The following is a 24,808-nucleotide window of genomic DNA, read 5'->3' as shown; positions in this document are numbered from 1 at the left end:
TGCGGCTCGGAGCAACATGCGGCTCTTTGGCCCCTTGAGTGTAGCTCTTCCACAAAATACCACGTGCAGGCGTGCATGTACAGTGTGATTGAAATTTCGTGGCCCATGCGCAGAAGTCGATATTTTGTGGAAGAGCCACACTCAAGGGGCCAAAGAGCCGCGTGTGGCTCTGGGAGCCGCAGTTTGCCACCCGCGGGTTTAAGGGATCATAATCAGCCTTTGAGAAAATTGTTTGAAGCTCAGGAAAAAGTCTAGTTTAAGAGCCAGGCTGGGAGTTATTAACAGAAAAGAGAGTCAACAGAGGAAAGCAGGGAGTAGTCAACAATATTGAACCAGAGGTGACATAAGATAACAACTAAGAAGGTATGATTGGATTGGTTAGCAGGGACTACTGGTGACTGAAGGGAAAGTGGTTTCAGGAAAAATCAGATTGTAGTGGAGTTGAGGTATGAATGAGAGATGGGGAAAAGAGAATGAGAGGAAATGCCCTTTAAGGAAGCATGGCTGAGAGCAGAGGGCAATAGTTAGAGGGAGATTTAGAGAAGGCAGGAATAGAGACTTTTAAGTAACGTATTTCATTATTTTTCAATCTGGTGGACATCACATGTAGAAAAATTGAAAGGTATATTAAGAAAAATAATTCTCTCCCCCTTCTATCTTTCACCCAGTTCCTCTTCTAAGAGGATTGCTAATTTATATTCCCATCAACAAGTGTGGAAGTGCATGATTGAGATTATGCTTGTACTTCATTCGTAGAGTTTGGAGAGAATACTAGCTATAGATTTTGTGAATTTACTGGTGGGAGGAATGAGAGTAAGAGAAATAGAGAACAGATAGGGTTTCAGAGATTAGCAAGAATGGTGTGGTATGAGGTTGTCTCAGAAAAGGATGTTTAAGAGGATAATGGAGGGCATGCCTGTGGTGTGAGGACCAGGTTGGTGGCCAAATCTGCAACAGCCCCATTCATATCATTTGTAATCTTTTCAGAACTTAACTACTTCTTTACATTTAATAAAATGCTTGTCAAATTAGAAAATGGACTTTTCAAAACTTCATCACGTACAGAAAGGTTTGGGATCTAAGCACCAAACCTCTGCTTTCTGTTCTTACTGCTTTTAGTCATTGGCATGTTGTGTGTGGTGCTTTGGGTTATTCAGGCCAGTGGTATAAATCTAAACAAAGGGAAGTTTGTTGGTTAAGAAAGAACACTCTCTGTCTGAAGGAAGAAAGGAAGAGGAGGAGGCTGGGAGCCAACTAAAATGTCTCTGAGATGGTACAACTGTTCCTAAAGCACATAATTTAACAACTTAAAAAGATTTTTTCCCATCTATTCTCATCTTTTTAGCTAGTACTAGGCTAAACACTGTTCTATTTTTAGTCATGAAAAACAAAAGACTGCAGATATTAGCAATTGTGGGGTTTTTAAGTAGATATTTTCTCATTTCTTATTTAATATGAGACTTAATTTAAATGTAATTTATAAACAGTTGCAAATACTGTTAGTGGGAAACATGATAAAACTAAGTTGTGAGCCAAAAATTCACTTGTAGCTTTCCTATGAAATTGTCAGCCAGTTCTTTTTAGTTATTTATAAGAAAAGTGGGCACTGTGTTATTGCTATAAAAATAATAAATCTCTCTTTTAACAGCAAACTCTTATACAGAGTTATTCATAAAGCAAAAACAATGTTTTCTTTCAACTGTTCACTCTTAGCTTAAGGTTTTTTGTGTGTGTTTTTTTCAAGGCAAAATGGTTGATGTTGGACTGAAATGTACTAATAAGCAATTTTGTTCATTAAATTACTTCTATAATTCAGTGTATTGACATTTTAAATCACTAAGCTTATAGTTAGGCATGTATTGCTAGCCTACCATGTGTCTGTTGCTTTAAGTTTTGGGCATGCAAACATAAGACACCTTCGTTCAAGGGGCTCACAGTGAAGTGAGGAAGAAAGTGAGCACATAGTCTCTGGGAGCGAGCATTCAAGAGAGGCGTCTGTGAACACTGATTAAGGAACAAAATCACTGAAAAATTTTAAGGTTCCTTAGACAACTTGGTCCATGTTTGTAACCTACTTTATATTTCTCTGTGACAATTGACAGTAAAATTCTCACACAAGAGGAGGACTTAACACTTTTCTTAGGAGACAGTGAAGAAAGGACAAAGGTATTCATAGCCAACCTAGGGAAAAAGAACACCAGGTGAGAAAGCACTTGACGGCGACTGTGCCAAAGGAAGAAAAGAAGCAACCAAATCCCTAGCGCTGCAGGGATGAAAGAAAGAGGTACCGAGGAACCAGCCAAGGGCAGGAAAACAGGTCCTAAGGTTTAGTCTCCAGCAGACACTTCTGGGTTCTCTGATAACCTGGTTATCTGGTTTCTCAGCTAACAGCAGATTAGAAAGGGGAGAGACACTGGCAACTGTAAAGTGTAATGGTTGATTGCCTTTGCAATGAGGCAGAAAACCAAATTAGAAGTAGACTTAAAATCTCAAAAAAATATAGCAATTTGAGACCATTTAGTGTAGGGAGAAGGAGCTCTTTAAAAGCTTATAATCTTAGAGGATATTACTACAGTCACTATAATACAGTAATTGCTTAGTCATAGTAATGACCCTGAGTCATCGCATTCTATCAGCCTTTTCTATCTCAGGACTTCTCCCCACAATAGCAGTTTGTTGGACTTTTTCTCATTACCATGTCTTAACTTTATTGGGAAACATCTTACTACCAATGTTTTTAAAATAAGAAAATTGTGGCGAGGGAGAGTATTAAAGATTTTGTAGTTTTTGCCAGTGTTTTCAAACACATTTCTCTAGGGCAGTGATTCTCAACCTTTGGCGATCGAACGACCCTTTCACAGGGGTCACCTAAGACCATCCTGCATATCAGATATATACATTACGATTCATAACAGTAGCAACATTACAGTTATGAAGTAGCAACGAAAATAATTTTATGGTTGGGTCACGACATGAGGAACTGTATTTAAAGAGCCAGAAGGTTGAGAACCACTGCTCTAGGGAATGTTTGCAATATTAGTGTAACTGATGGACTTAATTGATGTAGCCCAATATATACACTCATATCTCTTTACTGAAACCCATGAGAGGACTATGTAGACTTTGTAAATTAGGCTAAGAAAGCTTTCAATTTTCAAATGTTCTAGCAACTTTATATTTCGTGTAGTACTGTTTTTCTCTCTACTACAGATTGCATGGATGTAACTTGACTACAGATTGATTTATTCTCTTAGCAGATATTTATTGAATGCATGGCATTTGCAAGATAATGTATTACAATATAGGTGGATTTAATTTCTTGCAACAAAATTTTATTTTGATCTTCATCCCGCTTATTTTTAGCAGCTCATAACAAGTGACAGAATTATTCCCAATTTACAGTAATAATATATCTGTATTATTTTCTCAATACTGTTGAATAGTTATTTAATGGCAAAATCAAATTCAGATTTGGAGTTGTCTTATTAAAGAAACATAAAAACACAGATCATTCTGTTTCTTTGTAAATACAGCCAACTTTGGGATCAGATGACTCATTTTTTTCTAAAAGCACAAAAGAACAAATTGGGGGCTTGTTTGCCCTTTTTTTCTCTTTCAGTAATCAGTATGTATTTTTTACAAAATGGAGTGGAGAGCTAAGCCTGTTTTAGAAGGATCTCTGAGGCTTTTTCTTTTTTAAAAAAATATGTTATTTATTTTAGAGAGAGAGAGGAAGGAACAGGGGGAAAGAGAGAGAGAGAGAGAGAGAGAGAGAGAGAGAGAGATCAACAGTCCCCTACACTCCTTGTTTCTCCTCATAGCACTCGGAAGTGAGAGGCCTCAGCTCTGAGTTTGATTCTTGGCTCTTACCAGCTTGGCTCTTTTTAACCTGTGAGCTTAAGTTTTCTCTATCTATGAAACCTTAACAGTAATATCACATGTTGGGGTAGTTGTGAGGATGAGAGGGGATTATGTGCATAAAACAAAAACAGGCTTCATGGGAGAAGAATAAAGTCAATGCCTTGCACATAGTAAGTGCTCTGTCAGTGTTAGCTTTTATTGGGAAAATTGGAACAGAATTTGGAACAGAATTGAGAATCAATTTCTCTATCTTGTATTTTCCATTTGAAACAGAGCTCTTCTGTCTTTATATCAGTTGCTTACCATTATAAGCTAATCTCAGCAAACTTCTGTAGTGCTGCGTTCATTTGGCATATTCTGTAGTAAAGTCATGAATTTAACAAAGAGGTTTTGCTTTTTGTTCTCAGTGTCAAAAGAACTCGTTTCTGTTCAGGAAGTTTCACAGGACAGCGATGTCTGCTCTTCAGTTGTTCAGGTCTAGAAACTGAAGTTGTCTCAGTGTACTCTGTTGATCAGGCCTTGAGGAAAGTATACACCAAGCAGACCCACTAAAGAATGATAAGGAGGCCGGAGTGTCTGCAGTTTATACAGTGGAACTGTCAAGTGGACCACATGTTTTGGTTCCCATAGTATATTTTTCCCTTATAGGAAAATCTGTGTGAGAGACCAAGTTACCAGAAATTCTTTCCTGTGTGTGCATTTAGAGGTGGAGGACACTTGAAGCGTAAGGTACAGTATGCTAAGGGAATGGGAGCGGTGGGCTGAGTTAGCAGTGTGGGTTCCAAGAACCTCAGCAGATTAGAGCAGAGAATGAGGGCTGAGGTTGGAGGACCAGGTGGGAAACTATTGCCCTGGTCGGGGCAGAGAGAAGGACTTGGGTAAGGCCATAGCTGTAGGCTTGGCGAATAAATGGACAGTAACTGGTAACTACATGGAAAGCAGGGATTGAGGAGAAGAAAGATGACTTTGGTTTTTGGCCCTGCTGATCAGGTGAATTGATAATATTAGCTAATTAGTAAAGCAAGAAAAAACAGATTTGGTGGGAGAAGGATAATGAGTTCAGTTTAGAATGTGATAAATTTATGGATTATAAGTTGATAGAGAGTTTCAGTTTAAAGTAAAAAAATGCCAATTTGGGCTGAAGATAGAGACTTGGGAGTAATTATCATATAATTAGAAATTAAGGCCTTTGAAGTAGATGAGATTTCTGAGGAAAGAGAGGGACCATGTTAAAATCCTGAAGAACTGGGGATACCAGCTACTAAAGGCAGGAGGAGGGATAGAGTTACTAAATTTCCCTAGCCACCTAGTTACTAGACCCAGCTAGCTCCTTTGAGAATCTTAATTGTCTCCTGAGTTACAGATAGCCAACAGAATTTTTATCTGTTTTTATTTGGTTCCTGAATTTCATTGGCAAACCAAAATCACCCACCACATGTCATTTCTCCCTCAAAAGGTAACCTTGTCATGAAGTCGTGGAATTGATTGTGACAATGGTTTGGAAATCAATGAGCCTTATGTCCAAACCATAATGTAATTTGAACATTTTTTGCCTAGTAGAATTATGTTACTAAAATGGTTATAAATCTTAGATATGCAGAATTCTAGACTCATTCTAGAATTATATATGTTTATAAATATGTTTATATAATAAATATTCTACCCTGGCATCACTCCCATTTTAAGTTACACCCTGTTTCTGGCCACTTAAGATTGCATGTCCTGGTGCCACTGATTACTTTGTTGATCTGAAGAGCTATATTGGCTACAGTTTTTCTTTTGGCACCTTTTGGAAACATCAGCTTCTGGAGACTTTAAATATTATAAGTTTAAAATAACTGAAAATTTAGGATCATCGTAAGCCAGCAAAAAACAAGTTTACATTTGATTTTTAGAGGGGACAAAAAGAAGTGAGGACACAGATTTTCTACCTATTCCTGAAATATTTCTGTTTTTAAAATTTGTATTTATTTTATTGCTGTGTAAAATGCTGCTTCGAGGGATCTCCTTAGCTATTTGATTTGAAGATAAGTCGTGAAGTGCAGATTACACAGTAAATACTCTTAAGTCTGCCAGCATGATTATATTTGTTCAGTTTTTTAATCTGTGAAGTGTCTGTAGGTTTTCAGGTAACGGTGTCTCTTGATTTAATTTACAACCTAAAATTTGTCAGTCAGCATTGAAAAAAACACTTTCTAATTTGGTGGGGAAGAATTTTTTTGGTTGCAGAAGTATAGTACATATTTTAGTACCCACAGAATCTATTATATAAAATGCCTCGGCTCAAGACATTACCCCCTCCACTGCATTTTTGGTTAAGAGAACAGGAAACCCACAAACTATAATACCACTTACTCTGCATTACTCAATTTTGAAGACTTATAATTGTGCTTTTTCCTTTTTTTAAAACCAGTACTTTAGTCAAAATGACATAATTTCCTATGTTGGAAAAGATTTAAAAATATAACAGCTATGATGATTTTATTAATATTCTGAAATATAAATTCTTGACGGCAACTGCTCTTGTGAGCAAATATTTTAATATTCCAGTAACCCAAGTATCAGCTGAGTGTCTGGATTTTAACTGCTCAATAGTTGTTTTGAACCTTCAGTTTCATGTTATAGGGAAGCCAAAACTCTCCCTAGATTTCTGCAAATTCCTGGTGTTCTTGTGGCCTCTGAGCTACTGCCATCTGGATGGGACTTCTTTCCAGAGAAAGAGAGAACAGTCATTTCCCTAGTCTTATGCAGAGGAGTTAGCTTTCCTGCCGATGCTGCAAGAACTCACCTTGCACCATAGTGGGCTTTACCAAACAAAAACATTTCTTTCCTCAGAGGAGCTCTGCTGTCCTGTGTTAAGATGATGATGTAATATTCAAGTAAATATTCCCTCCATTTATCAAACTTCCATATATTTAAATAGTTCATACTAAACTCAGTCTCTATTCTTCAGAAGTTATAAGAAAATCCTATCTTAAAAGCTTTTGCAATGTTAGAATTGAATATATATATAGCTCTTTGTAGCATATATATATATATATATATATATATATATATATATTTTATTTTTATTGATTTCAGAGAGGAAAGGAATAGGAGAGAGAGATAGAAACATCAACGATGAGAGAGAATCATGGATCATCTGCCTCCTGCACACCCCCCACTGGTGACCGAGCCTGCAACCCAGGCATGTGCCCTGGACCAGAATCGAACCCCAGAACTTTCAGTCTACAGGCTGATGCTCTGCCCACTTAGCCAAACTAGCTAGGGCTTTGTAACTCTTTTGTCAGGTAGTACAGAGAAGATAGTGCTGTCTTCTACCCTTTTGAGGTTTGCATTTAGTATTTTTGAGCTATTTTCTATCCTATTTCCTTTTACTTAAGCTACCATATGACATCACTAAATTATTTTTGACTACCAAATAATAATGTGCTTTGTTTATTTATTTATTTATTTATTTATTCAATCTTTACGTGCTTTGTTTTTTTATTTATTTTTATTTATTTTTTCAATCTCTATTTGCTTTGTTTTTTATATTGCTAAGCCAGTCATCTTTTATAGAAATGAGTGTGAAAAGCAAAAGATGAAATTCCTCTCCAAAAGTAGTTTTAAAAGATGTTGATATTTCTTATTTGGCTATTTATAATGTTTTCCATAAGAGTTTGGTGTCCTGATGCAAAAATACCATGATTTAGGGTATAAACCAGAGGTCAGCAAATTATATCCCGTGGGCCAAATCCAGCCAATTCTGTAAGCTAATGTTTTTTACATTTTTAAAGGGTTGAAAAAAAGGAGGGGGCAGCAGAAGCCTTATATGGCTGCAAACCTTAAATATTAACTACCCATTTTTTACAAAAAAAAATTGCTAAACCCTTGTTATATGGATTCTTGAGTTTTGAAGTGGATGAATAACCCGTTCATTTTTAGAAAGTCCCTAATGGAAAGTATCAGTGATTATATAATTGTATATTCTGAATATTGTGTAATTCAGAATGAATTACTTTAAAATGATGGCATATATTGATAATAAGTTGACATGGAAAGATAAATGAGTAGGCTGCTAAACAGCATGTTAATATTCTACTTCCCAGTGAAAGCTGGTAAGAGATTACAGTTAGCTTTCATTTATTCTTCATTTTTTTATCTGCCATATTATACTGCCTGTGTTTTTTTGAATGAACATATTACTTTATTTATTTATAGTGAGAAACAGAGGTGCACATGTTTGTGTTGTGTTTTGAAGAGAGAAACTGAATGGAAATTTCCAGTGTAGCTTGTGACTGATTTTCATCTGATGAGAATCAGAGGTTTGTTTATTTAAGGAATGTAGTTTATATGCACCACTTTTAAACTCTTGTCATCTTTGAACTTAAAACACTTTTTCCTTCAAAGCTTTTATCAGATAACCAAACACCTGAAAATGTCAACACTGAGCCTTCATCACACTTGTTTTTTGTTTTGTTTTCTTTTCTTTTTTTATCATTTCCTTAGTTAAAATCTAATTATACTGCTTTAGAACAGCTAGGTAGTAATATAAAAGCAACATGGCCTTTAAAGAAATTGTCAGGAACTGTGTCCACATAGTTTGCATTACCAAGATTGCTAGTTCTGCATAGATTGTCTCCAGCAAATGTTTTCGTGTCCAGGTTCATGTTCAGACTTTATGGATTGAAGAGATGCAATAATAATTATATGGCAAGTAGCCTACTAAAAGAATAGTAGGATTTCCATATGTTTTAAGAATTTCCCTTTTATCCCCATACCTTCCTCCAAATTCTCCTTATTTTTTTCCCCTAAGGCAAGCATTTTCATATGTTTATAAATATAATGCAGAAAAAAATGAATTAATGTAAATGGCATTGTGGTATCTCTCTCATTTTGCTTCTTGCATTATTCGCGCGGCACTGTATTTGTAGTGCTTTGGTGCTCTGTAGTGTGTATCCACCACATTGTGCCTGTCTACTCTCCAGGGAGTAGGCCCTCACCTTACTATCACAAACAGCAATGCAGGAGATAATCTCGGAATTGTCTCTTTATGGGCTGATAAGAGAATTTCTTTGGGATACAGTAAACCCAGGAGCACAATTGCTGAGTCTTAGGGTACATATGCACTTCATTTGACTACATAGTGCCTGATGGTTTCTTTGAATGGCTGTACTGGTCTGCATTCCCACCAAGGGCTTTTTATTTGGGGACATTTTTATGAGTTTGTCCAAGAGCAATAGTTAGTGACAGGAAAGGATTACCGTAGGTAAGAATAATTGTCAGACTCCCAAATTATTGCTAAGTGGCAGCTCCAGATGAGATATACAGCTATGCTTTTTATAAGCTCATGTGCTCTTTGAGAGCTAACTTAATAATGTGGAAAAGTAGGAGCTGATTTTGTAATTTATGAACTTTCTAAATTAGCAGAGGGACAAAGTATGCTTGAGACCAAGGGATTCAGCTCTGCTGATCACCAACAAATGGTCATTTTCAACTCAGCCCTTATTGCTATTGATAGTATGTTTATTTTATATGTGTTTGGTTCTGAGGTATTTTATAAATATTGCAAACCTTATTTTCTCTCTAAAAGCAGAGCTATGATAAATTGATTTATACAAAAGTAGAAATAGTGTAAAAAATGAAAGTGGGAAAATTATACATGTTAAATAAATGATTGGACATAAGAATGATTATGAAGAACAGTTCCACAGTGTGTGAGACATATATGTATCTGTGCAATTGACAACTGGCCAACGATGAAGAAATGTGAATGTCTGAAATGTTTTAAACCAAGGATCATAGTTAAAGTGGGATGTCTATTTTAGTTAAAGGTTGATACAGGTTAAAATTAGGCGTTCAAGAACTTAAAGGCTACGCATGGTGAATGAAGTGCAACTGGAAATTTATCAAAAACCACAGATGGCACCATGGGTTCGAGGCCTTTCCTAATCTGCAGGTGTGGATTCCTTAGCTGCCAGAGGTTCCCTCCCTCCTCCTGTTGGTAGAGATTGTGGCAGGGAGGGGTTGCCCACCTCAGCAAACGTTCATTTTAAACATAACAGGGCAGGGTTTCTTTAATGTTCAAAATATCAGCTAGGAGGAAATGTGGACCCTGTAAGCCTAAATCTCACTCATGGATTTGGACTTTTAAACTAAGTGGATTTAACTACCTTTTGGAATCCAACCTGTTTGTAAGTAGAACTGCCTCCATATATTTCATATTCTGAAAACCCTACTGATCTTTAACTTGAATAGCACTAAAAAGGAGGGACAAAATATTTGCTGGGCACAAATCCTATTTCCTCAGGGTGAACTTTACAATTGCTGGTAAAATGTAGCCAGTGCGATATACTGTAGCACATGAGTGCTCCTGGACTTGGTGTTGGTGTGTGGTCTCTGCCTTCCTCAGCTCTGCTGCTCACTGTCCAGGTTGGATTTTGGTGAGGGTTCCCCTTCCCCCCAAACCCTCTTTTTCTTTTAGCTCTTAGCACTAAAGTCATCAAATAGTCTTTTGTGGTTCAGTGTCTGGTTTTAAAATGATTGTGGGTTTTTTGATATCTTTGATGTAACCAGATACATTAAAATTAGTGAGTCTCTGTCAAAATCTATTATTTAATGTAGGGACAATGTACACTTATTTCTTAAATTACACAATTGATCCTTTGTCTGGATTAGGGCTGCCACTGCCTGAAAAAGCTGTTGCTGAAGCTGGTGATGAGCACTGTTACTACTTCTGAGTGCTGATCAACAGCTCACATGTATCTTAAATTAATCCCCAAAGTATTATTTGTACAATAAAAATTTTAAATATATTTCTACTTTAAGTGATTCATTAAATCATTATATTTACTATACTTCCGTCTGCACTTCTGTCAAGAGGAAGTTTCCCAGAATTTATTTTAGCCTTTCTGTAAGCCTGTTCTGACTGGAGTATCCTGTGTTAAGGAAGTAGCAGTATTTTTGAAGGCACAGGATCTATATTTAGGCACTCATTGTTGACCATTAGTTTCCATGGCTAGGCTAAACTAAGTCAGTAACCATGTTGTTTTCTGCCAGCAATATTTGTATCATGGCCATGATTTGCTTGTTCTTTTTTAAGTCTCCTTCTTATTAAAATAAGTCATTTGGCTATTTTATTTTCTCAATGTTCATGAATTACAAAAGCTGGCATATGCTTGATTGATTGTTTTATAAAAAAAGCAGCAAAATTGTTCCTAAAACAATTTTGAGAACCAGCATAGAGAGTAGATGGTACTCAAGGAAATACTTAGAATATGCGGGTACACACTAGGAAGGGCACTGAAAGGGTGTTGTTTGGCTTGCCAAAGTTCAGTTTTTACTACATTTAGGACTCTGATTTTGCATGCTTTCTCTTTATTCAGGCATCAGAGAAGTAGAAAGAAAAAGGATTATGGCACTAAATATCACTTGTCAGAGGGCAGGAATTAAATGTGACTTTTGATGTTGAGGGAAGATGCATTAAGGAGTCAGGATTAGGGTTTACATTGTGCTTAACTTCGTGTAAGGTACAGAACTAATAATGATGACAAATAGTACTAATTGGTGCTAATAGAACTAATAACTAATATTTGCATCATATTTACTGTATTCTAAAGTATTGTTTTAAGAGCTTTACATGTTTAACTCATGTAATTCCCCCATGGACCCTGAGGTAGGTGCTATTATTTTCCTCTCTCAACGCACTTAATCCTCATAGCAACCCCATTAAGTAGACCCTGTTATTAGACCCATTTTATAGGTGAAGAAATGAGGTTAACTAATTTATCCAAGATCCTACAACTAGTAAGTGAAGCTGGAGTTCAGATATAGGCAGTCTAGTTCCAGAATTCATGTTCTTAACTACTATGGTAGACTAAGTAATGGCCCTCAAAGATATCCAGATCCTATTGCCTGGAACCTGTTGCTGGGGTCCAATCCCAGCGGGTCCAGGGGTCCCCAAAGGTGTGGATGGAGTCGGCGAAGAAGGAATGACATGAAGACAGCCTTCAGTTGATCCCAGGGTGAGGGGTCGTTCTGGTTGTTCTGCTGTTTGGTCGCTGGGCTTTTATTATATAGGATGACTAAAGAGATTTTGCAGAAGAAACTAAAATAAGAATTTGGGAGATGGGGAGATTATCCTGGATTATTCCACTCCATTTACATGTAATCACAGTTGCCCTTGTAAGAGGGAGATAAAGGGAGACTTGGCAGAAGGTGGTGATGTGACATAGAAACAGATTTGAAGATGGAGTAAGGGGTCGTAAGCCAAGGAATGTAGGTCTAAAAGCTAGAAAAGACAAGGATTCTCCCCTAGAGCTTCCAGAGGAAGCACAGGCCTGATTTTGGTCCGTTGAAATCATTTCATCCTTTGGCATCCAGCAGTGTAAGATAATAAATTGACTTTGTTTTAAGCCACTAAACTTGTAATTTGTTGTAGTAGTAACAGGAAATGAATACAGCCACTATACTATGGATAATGGTACCAGTTATAGTTAAGACTTTTATTATAAGCAGCCCTTCCTCACAATCCATGAAGAAATAATCTCCCTTAATAGCCCTGTTTTATGACACTTGTCTCTTTATAGTACATTTTCTCAGTTCTTGTCTCTTTATGAAGATTATTCAGTTGTAATCTTTAGACTACATCTGTTCTATACACAAACAGCGTAGCCATTCTGGGCTTAGAGTTGGCTGTTGAGCCAGAAACTTAAGAAATATTGAGATGGAGTTTGTATCTGCTTCCAATAAACTACGTTTTTTATTAAAGTAAAAAAGAATAAATATTAGGCTGAAGACATCTTTTCTTCAGGCCCAAGCAAAGGCGGAAACTAAAGGCAACAAGCATTTTAGTCCTCATACCTGACCCTCCCCATAAAGAGTAGTTAATTATAACTCCTATCTTGACAATGAGAAACTGTTAGATAATGTGCTCAGAGTCAGAAAACCAGGCTTGAAAATTCAGGCTTGTCTAATGCCAAGTTATAGACATTATTCTGTACTCACTGTTGCTGCTCCAAACTAGACCTACTGAGGAGCTCAGATCTAGACCAGAGCATATCCAACGGGTTTATTTAGTACTAAAGAGTCACCAGGAAGAACACATCATTTCCAGATCATCCCTGACTTGCTCCACAGTCTGCAGGTTGGGCAGGTTCTTGGATTGCCCTGGAGGTCTAGATTGCTCCTGCATGACTCGAGAGATGGACTTAGTTCTGTGTTCAACTTGGTTTTCTCTATTCTTGTTTGCAGGAGTTAAGACCAAACCCTTAACAAAACCCCCAAAACTGATTAAGATGCGATACTCTTGTATGACCAGGGATCAAACCCACAACCTTGACATATTGGGTCAATGCTCTAATCAACTAGGGCATCTTACTTATATGTGGAATCTAATAAAAAAATAAACTGATGAACAAAATAGAACCAGAGGCATGGATACATGAAAGAGACTGACAGAGGTCAGAGGGGAGGAGGGTTGTGGGGGACTGGATGAAAGACGCAAAGAGATTAGCCAAAGAACATATAGACATAGCCCATGGACACACACAACAGTGTGGTGATAGCTAGAGAGAGGGGGGGTGGGGGCTGAATGAAGGTGGGTAAATGAGGGTGCATAAAGAGGACATCTGTAATAGTATCAACAATTTTAAAAAGCAATTCTTTTTTAATATATTTTTTATTGATTTCAGAGAGGAAGGGAGGGGGAGAGAGAAATAGAAACATCAGTGATGAGAGAGAATCATTGATTGGCTGCCTCCTGCATGCCTACTGGGGATCAAGCCTGCAACCCAGGCATGTGCCCTTGACTGGAATCAAACCAGGGACCCTTCAGTACGTAGGCCGATGTTCTATGCACTGAGCCAAACCAGCTAGGGCAAGAAGCAATTCTTTAAAGCAAAGATCTGGAATCCATAGTTGAAACTTGAGGATTTTTGTTTGGGAGTGTTCCTGTGTGATATATGTAAAAAAAAAATTTTAAACAAACAGAAAAAATAGGAATGGTAATGTAAATATAAGATTAAACCAGCTGGCATGTAACAGTGTTCAGCAGAGGTTCTCAAGGTTAGTGTTAAATTTTCACAATGGTTTTTGGTTAAAATATGATTAAGAACCACAGTTCTATTTAAGAACCAATTTGGACCAGTATGAAAGACACTTGGCCTTTATCCTCTCCCATTTCATCCTTCTCCCTTTCTCCTTCCCCTCTCTTCTTCACAAGCAAATTTGTGACATTACTTTTTTTACAATGCTTTCTTAGAAATTGAAAATAATTTTAATATACTTGTAGGTGTAAAAAGTAGAAGTCTGTTCTTTAGTTTATTGGGATTTTTCTAGAAGTAGTGGTATAATTTCAAGTATCTAAATGTAGGGGGGAACCCTGTTTAAGAAGTTGATATAGGAAATAATTGATTTAGACAGATGTTTATTTGATGCCTGAATAATAGTACTATTAAATCAGGGATTGGAAAACTTTTTCTACAAAGAATCAGGTAGTAAATATTATACAAAGCATATGACAAAGTATTATCTGGCCCAGAATGTCAACAGTGCCACGGTTGAGAAACACTGTTGTATATTATTCCATTTTATCTCCTTTGTTGGTTTATTATCTGTAATTCTTGAGTCATTTTATTGGTTGCTTTAGGATTTATAGTACACATCTTTAACTTATCACAGTTTACCTTTAAGCAATATGTTACTATTTCCATGTAATATAAAAGCTTTACAACAGTATATTTCCATTTTTCTCCTCTGGCCTTTGTACAATTGTTGTAGTACATTTTACATCTACATATATTATAGATCCCACAATATATTATTATTTTACTTTAAACAGTCAATTATTTTTTAAAAATTTAATAGTTTTATTGACTATAATGAACATATTTCAAGTGTACAATGTGGTGTTTTGACATAGGTATACACTTGTGGAACCATCACCACAATCAAAATAATAAATATATTCATCATCTCCAAAATGTTTCCCTTGCCCCTTGGTAATCCCTCCTCCAGACCCAGGCAGCCACTGATCTGCTTTCTGTCATTATAGATAAGTTTACATTTTCTAGAATTTTATATAAATGGAATTATAGACTACATACTCTTTTTCTGTCTGACTTCTCTCATCCAGCGTAATTATTTTGAGATGTATCCATGTTGTAGGCATCATTAGGAAAGCATTCTTAATGCCAGACATTGAATTGCAGGTAATTGGACTGCTGTTGTTAGCGAGCATGCTGAATGTCAGAGTCATTTGTTTTGTTCTTTGTTTTAGGTCATGACTGTCAAGGTATGATAATCACCTGAGAGCGAGCACTCATTGCTGCAGATGTCATTTGTCCATCGGGAAATATCCATACAACCAGATCCATTTTTTTATTGAATGGCTTGATGGATTTCCTTTACTCTAATTCATACCAAAGCTGTCCTTCTCAACCAAAGCAAGAAAGGATCCTGCATGAATCAATCCCAGAATGCCATTTTTACATCACCAATGGGTGAAGAAAACCTCATGAATAACAATCACAGAGACTCGGAGAGCATCACTGGTGAGTCCAGTTTAATAAATATTGAAGGGTGTTGCTTACAGGATAAAATGCAGATGCCTTAATCCAGTGTATAAGATCACTGTAATGAAATGGAGGATGACTGAATTAATTCTTTCATCCCATAGTCTCCTATCATATTATCAAAACCTGCCTTGTGTGCCTTTGCTTGTCTGTGTCTGACTCCCCCTACCATGTGACAGTCAGCAGGAACTGTCATACTAGTCTTCCTACCCCCAAAGGGCAAGGACAAAGATGCTTGTATTTGTATATCCTGCAGGCACCCAACAAGAATACCTGGCACATAAGAGACACTCAGGACAGACAGAGTGTACAAACACAGGTGAAGACCATCAGCCCTCATTTGCAAGACTAAATACAAAAACTGAACACCCAACGTTTTTTCTAAACTTTGGTTCTAAATCTCATTGGTCCACAAAACCTGATCTGTGCAGCTATTTCTAAAGTTACTTCACTTTAGTTATATTTATGTTTGCTGAAAATGTATTTTATTTTTTTAACTTTGTAGGGTAATTTTTTCTTCTTCTAAAATACGTTTTTATTGATTTCAGAGAGGAAGGGAGAGAGAGATAGAAACATTAGTGATGAGAGAGAATTATTGATTGGCTGCCTCCTGCATGCCCCACACAGGGGATCAAGCCCACAACCTGGGCATGTGCCCTTGACTGGAATCAAACCTGGGACCTTTGAGTCCACAGGCCAACATTCTATCCACTAAGCCAAACCAGTTAGGGCTGTACGGTAATTTTTAAAAATTTATCTTTATTGTTGAAAGTATTACAGATGTCCCCTTTGTTTGTTTGTGGTTTTTCTCCCCCCACCCCCCTCCATTGGCCCCCTTCACCCCCAGCCGCCCCTCCTAGGCCTTTACCACTCTGTTGTCTGTGTCCCTGGGCTATGCATATATGCATATAAGTTCCCCATTAGTTAATCACTTCCCACTTACCCCTAACTTCCCTCTGAAATTCGTCAGTCTGTTCCATGCTTCTATGTCTCTGGATCTATTTTGTTCATCAGTTTATTTTATTCATTAGATTCCACATATGAGTGAGATCATGTGATACTATCTTTCTCTTACTGGCTTAATTCACTTAGCACTCCTCTTCCTGCAAAGTATTATAATGACAACCGGTAGGATATATATTTGTGGCAGGAAAATTTTGGATAATCACATGGAATTCATAGAAATAGAATTTGATATAGTTTAGGGCTCATTTAAGAGATCTGCTAAGAGCTTCTTTAGAACCATATTTAAGGTTTTAAATGTACCTCATCTTTGTGATTATGAAGTGCTGGAAGCCGGTCCATCCTTGCTGCTTGACACAGTCACTGCAGGGAAGAAACATCTGCACAGCATATGTTTCAAGGGATCTGATGTATATGGCATACTGTTTTTAATATGTTTGCTCACCTTCTTGGCGCTATGTGTTTTAACCAAGGTCACCTCTCCGAGAAAGGTTGTTTCCCCAGGTAGGGATTTTTCCCTGAAGTTAGTGAGGGAATAAAACCCCTTAACTAAATGCCAGGCGGGTAGTTAATCACTTTAACTACAAACAATCACCCTTAAGATATATAATCTTTACTCCCTGGAATGGAGATAAGAAACGCCCTAACCTTTGGAATAGAAATTGACAGGATTAAAATCAACTGGTATAAATACAGATGTAACAAGACAATAAAAGACAGAACTTGGCTGGAGATCCTGGCTAGAGATCCTGGCTAGGCTGCTGATCAACTGAACGCTTTTTCCGTGTCATTCCTTCTTCGCCGACTCCGTCCACACCTCTGGGGATCCCTGGACCTGCTGGGATCGGACCCCAACAATGAAGCCACAGCATGTCCTTCTAGGTGCATAGGGTTGTCTAATATTGTCAGCCTTCTTGTAATTGATTTATTAAATTGTTATTGTTAAGTTAAGGTCAAGTAGTAGAAATTTACTCTCTTAGGGTGTTATTTCACTTTGTTGTTCTTTGCCAGAGTTAGGAATGTTTCTTTTTATAAGCCACAAAGGAAATACTAGATCTCTTAAAAAAGTGAGGGGGTTGGTGTGACATCCTGTATTTTCTCTATGTTAAGCCCTAGTATTTTAAGCATGTTACAAGGGATAACTTTCCTTTTCTTGTAAATGGCTAAATTTGAAAGGTGTTAAATGATGGGCAGTGTTTGGGACAGAAAACCAGGAACAGGCACACAAAGGCAGAGAAGCCCAGGTGAGTTCAGAGATATGAATGACGCGGGGGAGTTAGGGTGTGCAGGTGAGAGTAGTGATGTGAAAGGTATTTAGGAAGTTCAGTGTACCACATATTTCAAATAAAAATGAAGTACTTAGTCCAGAACCAGTGCAAGAACACTGTGCTGGAATGTTAACGTAACAGTCAATATTTAACCAGTAAGTGTTAATTTTTTTTATATCTAGCTGATTTTTCCCGATTTTAAAGAATCCTCCCACAGAGTTTAAATTCTTTTACTAAAGAGGATGTAGTTTTATTTCTTTAGAACTACTTTCTGCTAGTTGTTTTGTGCTGCCTTTAAGCCTATACATTTTTGAGATCAGATCTCTTTTAACCAGCACTAACTAGATTGACAAGGAGGAAATAATAAATTTGTCTAAATTTATTTTAAAGTTTAAAAACATATACACTAAGCAATATATTTTTACATATTTGTGGTATTATTTTTACTGTAGAAGTTCTCATATTAAAGTAGCCCAGAGAAAGACCAACTATAGTACTAGGATACATACATTAGTAAAAATTAGTGGAGAAATGATCTTGGCTAATATATACTTTCACAAAATGAATTTCACTGAATTTTTTCTGTAGCCTAGTAATTGAAATATATTGGATTCATTTACATGAACTCTCTTCTTTAGATGTCTGCTCCAATGAGGATCTCCCTGAAGTTGAGCTGGTGAATCTGCTGGAAGAACAGCTACCCCAGTATAGACTAAAAGTGGACTCTCTCTTTCTATATGAAAATCAAGACTGGACTCGGTCCCCACACCGGCAGCATCATGCATCTGGCGCCCTCTCTCCAGTCCTTGCTGAAGAGACTTTTCGATATATGAGTGAGTATTTTTTATCCTTTTAGAGTTTGTCCATTGAAGTAATCATCATGAGTATCTTGGTATTGGCTTTTAAAACATTTGACAACTCTAGCCATTGTTTGGCAATGATTCTATGTGTTATGTCTGAATACAAAAAGTTTGTCACTCTTATGGCTCTGAGTGTCCAGGGTTGCAAGCATATCCAGATGTTCCCATTTCTTCCATCTTTTATTTGATATTTTCTTCACACTGAGAAGAAAGGGGACTTTTAAAAAGTAGTGAAATCATTTAAAATTTAATATTCCTTTATGTCTCTTGACACTTACTGTCCCAATAGTTTGATATCCTAAGCCATCAGCTTTTTTACTCTTATCTTCCCTATTAAACATAGTCACAGGAACTATGTCAGTCTTTAAGAAGCATAGTTCTTGGACACATACCTGGTTTTAATAATGACAAGGAAAAATAAGTGCACATTACGTAGTAATCTTCATTATTTACTTAAGAATCCATAGAGAATATTTCAGTGAAAGGCTAAACCAGATTGTTCTGAAAGTAAGTCTGTTTTACACCAAACTCTTAGAAATGACAAAATTAAATAGAATATTTTTTTTAACTAAAATATGGAGATCTTTTTGCTTTTCACCTAATTCTAAAGCTCTGCATTCAGGCTGTGCTTACTTTTTCCTTATTCCCTATTTTTGTTTATATAATAGCTGTTATAATCCTCCTATATAATAAAAGGCTAATATGCAAATTGTCCCCTTAGGCGGGAGTTCAGCTGACCGGGAGTTCGACCAGGGGGCAGGACCAGCCGGCCAATCTCCTATGTCCCCTCCCCCTGGCCAGCCCACCGGAACCCCACCCACACACGAATTTGTGCACCAGGCCTCTAGTATATAATAAAAATCTGTAGGTTCCATGTTATGTTTGTGAAATATTTTTTATTTGAATTAGATATGAGATTGCGTTAGATCCTAGACATTTTCCTAGTCCATGCTTCTGTGTTTTTAAAGATTGTGGCTGGAGAATGATGGTTGTGAAATACTCATTTTCATAGTAATCATTAACTTGCTTTTAATAGTAGTTTCCTGGAACAAGGTTACTCACTGCTCAGAAAGAATTCTAAACATTTTTTAAACTTGAATTGGAATATCAAGAAACTCAGATAAGACTGTATTTCTGTCCCCAATAATTTTTTAAATAGCTGAATATTAAACAAGGCTCTTACGGTTTTTCTAACTTTCTAGTTTAAGAAGTGGCTTGCTTGAGATTTTCTAGAAAATGCTTTTTTAAAGGAACACTATTTTTTATTTCCATTTCCCTTTGTTCCATGAGTTTTTTGATTTGTGAGAAGAAAATTTCAAACTGAAATTTCATCATGATAAATTTAGTTTGTCATTATTTTGATAAAATGGCACAGAAAGTATCCCTTAGTTTATGTTCTTTGTCCTGTAAGTCACGGAGGGATAAGGAGGCACTGTAGCTAGAAAGATGTCTTAAAGATTTAATGGAGTTATTTTTAGGATGAATTTTTTTTTTTAACCTGGAAAATGAAAGATTTTTAAATACTTGGTTTTTAGGACTTTATATAAAACAAACCATAATGTTCAAGGGAGCCATTTAAAACGAGATTAATGGGATGTTACAGATCTGTCCTTCAGATCCTGGAAAACACTCCTGCTCCATTAGTTGAATGGTACTGTTTTTACTTCACTTTGAAAATTAAACTCTATACTATATGTTGATATACCTGAGATCATGAAGCAAATAAACTGGGATTATAATTGCCTCACTAATACTTTATCTTTGTAATTTACTTTCATTTCACTGTTATTTTAAAGGTATCAATTCTTTGGGTTAGCAGTTCACTCTAATATAAATAACTTCCATTATGAATTTTCATCTTATGAATGTAAAAGATAAGTGATTTACTTTATTTAGCAAATTGACCAAGGCTTTAAAAAGCAAGATACAAAACATTCTCTTACCCTTTCCCACAGTTTTCTATCCCCTTGATATTTCAAGATTGGTGGTTTTAAATAATTATGTGTCCTGGTAAGCCATCCTTGGGTTCAGCCTCTTCTTATCCTTACTTCCTGCACATGCCAGTAGATACTGTGCTCATTAAAGTGAATTTTAACAAACTATAAAGAAGTGGCACCTTCTCTCTTACATAATGTAAAGAAATTGAAAGAGCTGTGAGAAGAAGATCAATTTGGAAGGAAACATGGGTTTTGGGTTGGGAGCCTATCTCACATGAGGGAAATGATACTGGTTGTTCTCAAGCTCCCACCAAACAAACTGGAAACTGGAAAGAAGTTGTTTACTTTAAAAATAGATCATGAGAGCAATGAATGGGTCCAACAAATTAGTTCCATCTTAGTCCCCACCATGCACACAAAGTTTAATATTGGTAGTTCCCATCCTGAAAAAATGTGAGATTGAGGCAGTTGATGCAGAATAAATAAAGTAAGTGCTTGTGTATATTACCCCCATTTTTTTTCCAGAAACATTAAATTCTCTAAATATTACACCAAAAATGTTGAATATTAATTAACAACCTTCCAAAACCAAGTTACAAAATTGTTCTGTTAAAAAATATGTTTATCTATATGTCAATTGTACCTCAATACATTTTTTTTATTATCTCCCTGATGAATATGGTTTTGTTATTATTGTTGTTATTTCAGAGAATTAGGTTAGGGAAGTTCATGTCTGGAAATAAGCAAGAAGCATTGCTAATTTCTGTACCATTTAACAAATTTCTATTTTAACCGCTAAGAACTGAAGGGAAAATAGGATTTTATAGAAATTACTATAATAAAGTCAGCCTGCTTGACTATCTCTTCATTCCTGGTTAGAGAATTACAGTTAATAGTCTATGGTTTTAGAAGCATTTAATCTCAATGCCTAAATGCCTAGAGAACTTGTAAGAGCTGTGCCCTGAGTACTTTTGAAATCTTCCCAAGCAACATGTCTTTATCAGGAGTATGTGATAAGGAAGAGAAGACAGAACTCATTAGGCTGCAGAGAGGAATCCATTGTGTTCCTTCCTATATGCTTTGTGACTGACATCAGTGGAGCAACTCTGCAATTGAGCTGGCTCAACCTTTGGGGCTTGGTAGTATACAGCCTGTTTCACATAAAACATAAGAATTGGAAAATTCTGGTTGCATTACCTAACTTCTTTGCCATAATACATATTGAAGCATTTTAAATTTTACTTTTGCAACCTCTTAACAAGAACTATTTTTTTTATTATAAAGGTAACATTTATTCATGGAAAATTAGCAAAAAACAGAAACAAAAACAACAGATCAACTATAATCCCTACCCAGAGATAGCCACTATTAACAGTTTAATGTATATCCTTCCACCTTCTCCTATATGTAGATAATGCCCACACTTTAAAGAACAGAATTGGGATCTGTGCTGTTTTAGAACATGTGGATATGAGTACCTCGTCAGATAAATGCCTTTTGATCTTGGTGGGACTGTGGTAGAAACAGCAGGATGGTGTTAGAGCTCCGTACTAGGAATGAGCAGACCCAAGTTTTATCTTCTGACCTTGTGAGCGGGGGTTGTTATCACCTCATTATTATCCTGGCTTTGCCACTAATGGCTTGCTTTGTGGTATTAGACATCATATACAAGTAATTCCTCTCAGTCAAGATCCCTCATACAAGAAAATGAGATCATTAAATGAGATTAACTTCTTAAAGTTCAGCTTTAAATTCTCAAGCAGTGACAGATGGTTTTATATAGTACTGTGTCTTTCATTTTCTCTTCCTCTTTCATCATATGTGACTTGCAGCTCACAGCTGTTTTTTACATCCTTAACTTACTGGCTTTACTTCAAATTAAATTTGCCACTTCATTTTCAACTGTGGTCAATTATGTAAAATGAACTATGTCATGTTTTTTTTTAAATTGTATAAAATTGTTTTTAACTGAGTCTTATTCTAAAAATAAAAGGCCAAGGTAAGAGGCAATAGGCATTTATTTGAGATCACAAAAAATAGCTGTTCGGGAAGCACTGATTCAAGCAGAAACCCAAATAGTGTTCTGATTATGGGGTGAAGGCAAGGGGTTTTTTATGAGAAAGAGAAGGGAAGTAATTATATGAATACTAGAGGCCCAGTGCACGAAATTCGTGCACAGATAGGGTCCCTAGAGGCTGCCAGCTGCTGGCCAGGGCGCCTCCCTTCCCCTGGCCTCCAGCCGCCAGCGGCCCCGCCCCCTGGTTGAACTCCTGGTCGAACTCCCAGTCAAGGGGACAATTTGCGTATTAGGCTTTTAGTATATAGAACAAGGAAGGAATTTCTATTAGTGCCAATAAGCTACCAAATTGTGAAGATTTCTTAAACCCAAAAGCCTGTTTTCCTTAATCCTGTGGTTAAATTATGGAGTCACTTTTTCTACTTGTAAATATAAATTCTTTTCAAGTGAAAATGTTTCTTTTTAGTTTTTTGTTTTGGATAGTTTTTCTTCTTTTAAGTTTTCTTATATTCAGTTTAAAACTCCCTTTTTTAGCTATCTTCTAATATACTTTTACTTTTAACTAGGAATAAGATTATCATTAATAATTAAGGTCTGAGTAATTCTCAGATTCATTTTAAGCAATGATGCTAGGAAGAAAAATTACAAGCTCAGATATAATAACCATGTCTAATGGTGCCTTTTGGGCACCTTCAGGTATCAAGATGGGTCTAAAAAACTACAAATGACTTAAATCATAGTATTTGCTGCCAACTCAGTGAATTATTTGCAGAGAATTTAAAATCAGGGCTATTTCATACATACCAGTTGTGTTTAGAGAGTAATAGCTGTAAATAGTTGTATGATAGTCAACAGTTTTGATCAATAAATGATCATATTTGAACCTCCTAATGACCTTGTGCAATGCATGTTATGGCCTCCATATTATAAATACAGAATCTGAATCTCAGAAGGAGGGTTAAGTGACTTGTTCAAGCTCACTCAAGCTTTTCTGCTCCAAAGTCTCTGGTTTTTTTATTTCTTCAAGACAAAGTAATTATAAAAACCTAAGTCAAACATAAATCTGTATCATGTAGTACACTCCAAAGTCAAAAGATTCCTTTTGTATTATGCATTGTTTTCAGCTGAAAAAGATACTGCTTATCATGACTGTGGAGTCACTGGAGTAATGTTTGTCCTTCTCTTTGGAGCAAAATTATCCAAGTGCATTGACAGTTTCTGAGTTTATGAGGTGCAGAAATACTGGGTTTGAATTATGCAAGTAATAATCTATATATATAAAAGCCTAAGCGACCATCATGACCATATGACCGGTTGACTGGTCGCTATATGATGCGCACTGACCACCAGGGGGCAGATGCTCAACAAAGGAGCCGCCCCCTGGTCGTCAGTGCGCTCCCACAGCCAACCTCCTGCAGCCGGTCAACCTCCTGCGGTCCCTCCCCCCAGCCAGCTGGCCCCAATCAGGACTGGGTGAGATGGCCCCCATCACTGGCCAGGCCGAGGGACCCTACCCGTGCATGAATTCGTGCACTGGGTCTCTAGTATAGATTTATTTTATAGCAATAGTCTAGATACGAAGATTATCATAACGGGTTTTTAATTAAGCTAAAAATGATTATGGTCATAACAAAGCTACAAAAAGTCTTACAAGTCCTATTCCTTATTTATTGACTAGAGGCCTGGTGCATGAAATTCATGCACGGGTGCGGTCTCCTCAGCCCAGCCTGCACCCTCTCCAATCTAGAACCCCTTGGGGGATGTCTGACTGCTGGTTTAGGACGTGGTAGTATATTGAACTAAACCGGCAGTCGGACATCCCTCTCACAATCCTGGACCACTGTTTCCTAATCACTCACCTGCCTGCCTGCCTGGTTGCCCCTAACTGCCCCCCCTGCCAGCCTGATTGCCCCTCGCTGCATCTGGGTGCTGACCTGGTCACCCCTAACTTCCCCCCAGGCCGGCCTGGTTGCCCCCAACTTCCTCCTCCCTGCCTGCCTGGTTGCTCCTAACTGCCCACCCCACTGGCCTGGTCATCCCCAAATGCCCCCCCCCCCCGCTGGTCTAGTCGCCCCCTACTGCCCCCCCTGCCAACTTAATTGCCCCCAACTGCCCCCCTGCTGGCCTGGTCACCCCCAACTGCACCCCCCTGCCGGCCTTGTTGCCCCTAACTGCCCCCCTGGTCGCCTCTTACTGCCCCCACTGCCAGCCTGGTCTCCCCCAACTGCCCCCCTCTGCTGGCCTGGTTGCCCCAACTGTCCCCCCACATACACACACACTGGCCTGGTCACCCCTGCCAGCCTGGTTGCCCCACGCAGCCTGCTGTTCAGTTGTTTGGTCATCCCTC

General features: G+C 37.4%; 1 protein-coding gene across 2 annotated transcripts in view; it reads left to right on the top strand.

Annotated features, from left to right (window-relative positions):
- The window catches only part of TRAK2 (trafficking kinesin protein 2), a 54,019-nt gene that overhangs the window by 7,463 nt on the left and 21,748 nt on the right, over window positions 1-24,808 (top strand). The window contains exons 2-4 of one of the 2 annotated variants that reach the window (XM_023760236.1): window positions 4,510-4,590; window positions 15,122-15,395; window positions 18,286-18,480. In XM_023760236.1, the coding sequence (XP_023616004.1) occupies window positions 15,305-15,395; window positions 18,286-18,480 (286 nt within the window). In that variant the 5' untranslated portion in view covers window positions 4,510-4,590; window positions 15,122-15,304. The remainder of the gene's footprint in view (window positions 1-4,509; window positions 4,591-15,121; window positions 15,396-18,285; window positions 18,481-24,808) is intronic. The other variant, XM_006082405.3, reaches the window with a different exon arrangement.

This window comes from Myotis lucifugus, unplaced genomic scaffold (assembly GCF_000147115.1).
Source record: "Myotis lucifugus unplaced genomic scaffold, Myoluc2.0 scaffold_3, whole genome shotgun sequence".
In the NCBI taxonomy this organism is placed as follows: Eukaryota; Metazoa; Chordata; class Mammalia; order Chiroptera; family Vespertilionidae; genus Myotis; species Myotis lucifugus.
Note: the sequence above shows the minus strand (reverse complement) of the source record. Positions and strands in the feature narration are given on the sequence as shown.